Source organism: Penaeus monodon, chromosome 25 (genome assembly GCF_015228065.2).
Source record: "Penaeus monodon isolate SGIC_2016 chromosome 25, NSTDA_Pmon_1, whole genome shotgun sequence".
In the NCBI taxonomy this organism is placed as follows: domain Eukaryota; kingdom Metazoa; phylum Arthropoda; class Malacostraca; order Decapoda; family Penaeidae; genus Penaeus; species Penaeus monodon.
In genome coordinates this window covers 4227396-4227600 of record NC_051410.1, presented here as the reverse complement: position 1 = coordinate 4227600, position 205 = coordinate 4227396, and the positions used below count along the sequence as shown (strand labels likewise).

Here is a 205-nt window from a genome sequence, read left to right as displayed (position 1 = left end):
CGAGGGGAGGGGAGGGGGGGGGGGTCTGATACACAAATGGATCAGAGGTATTATTTATACGACAGTCAAAGCTCACACGCAACTCGGACAGCTATGTGAGAAGTTCCCAGGACACTTGTTTCAGAAAAGAATCGGCATGTCTCTGTGTTTGTCGCCGTCACGCTCTGTCGATGAAGGTGCAGTTGCGTGAGTCAGCAAGATGCAG

At 51.7% G+C, this 205-nt stretch overlaps 1 protein-coding gene across 1 annotated transcript in view; it reads left to right on the top strand.

Annotated features, from left to right (window-relative positions):
* The window catches only part of LOC119589302 (zinc finger and BTB domain-containing protein 7B-like), a 53190-nt gene that overhangs the window by 51646 nt on the left and 1339 nt on the right, over positions 1 to 205 (top strand). The window contains exon 7 of the mRNA XM_037937925.1: positions 66 to 186. Coding sequence (XP_037793853.1) covers positions 66 to 186 — 121 coding nt within the window. The remainder of the gene's footprint in view (positions 1 to 65; positions 187 to 205) is intronic.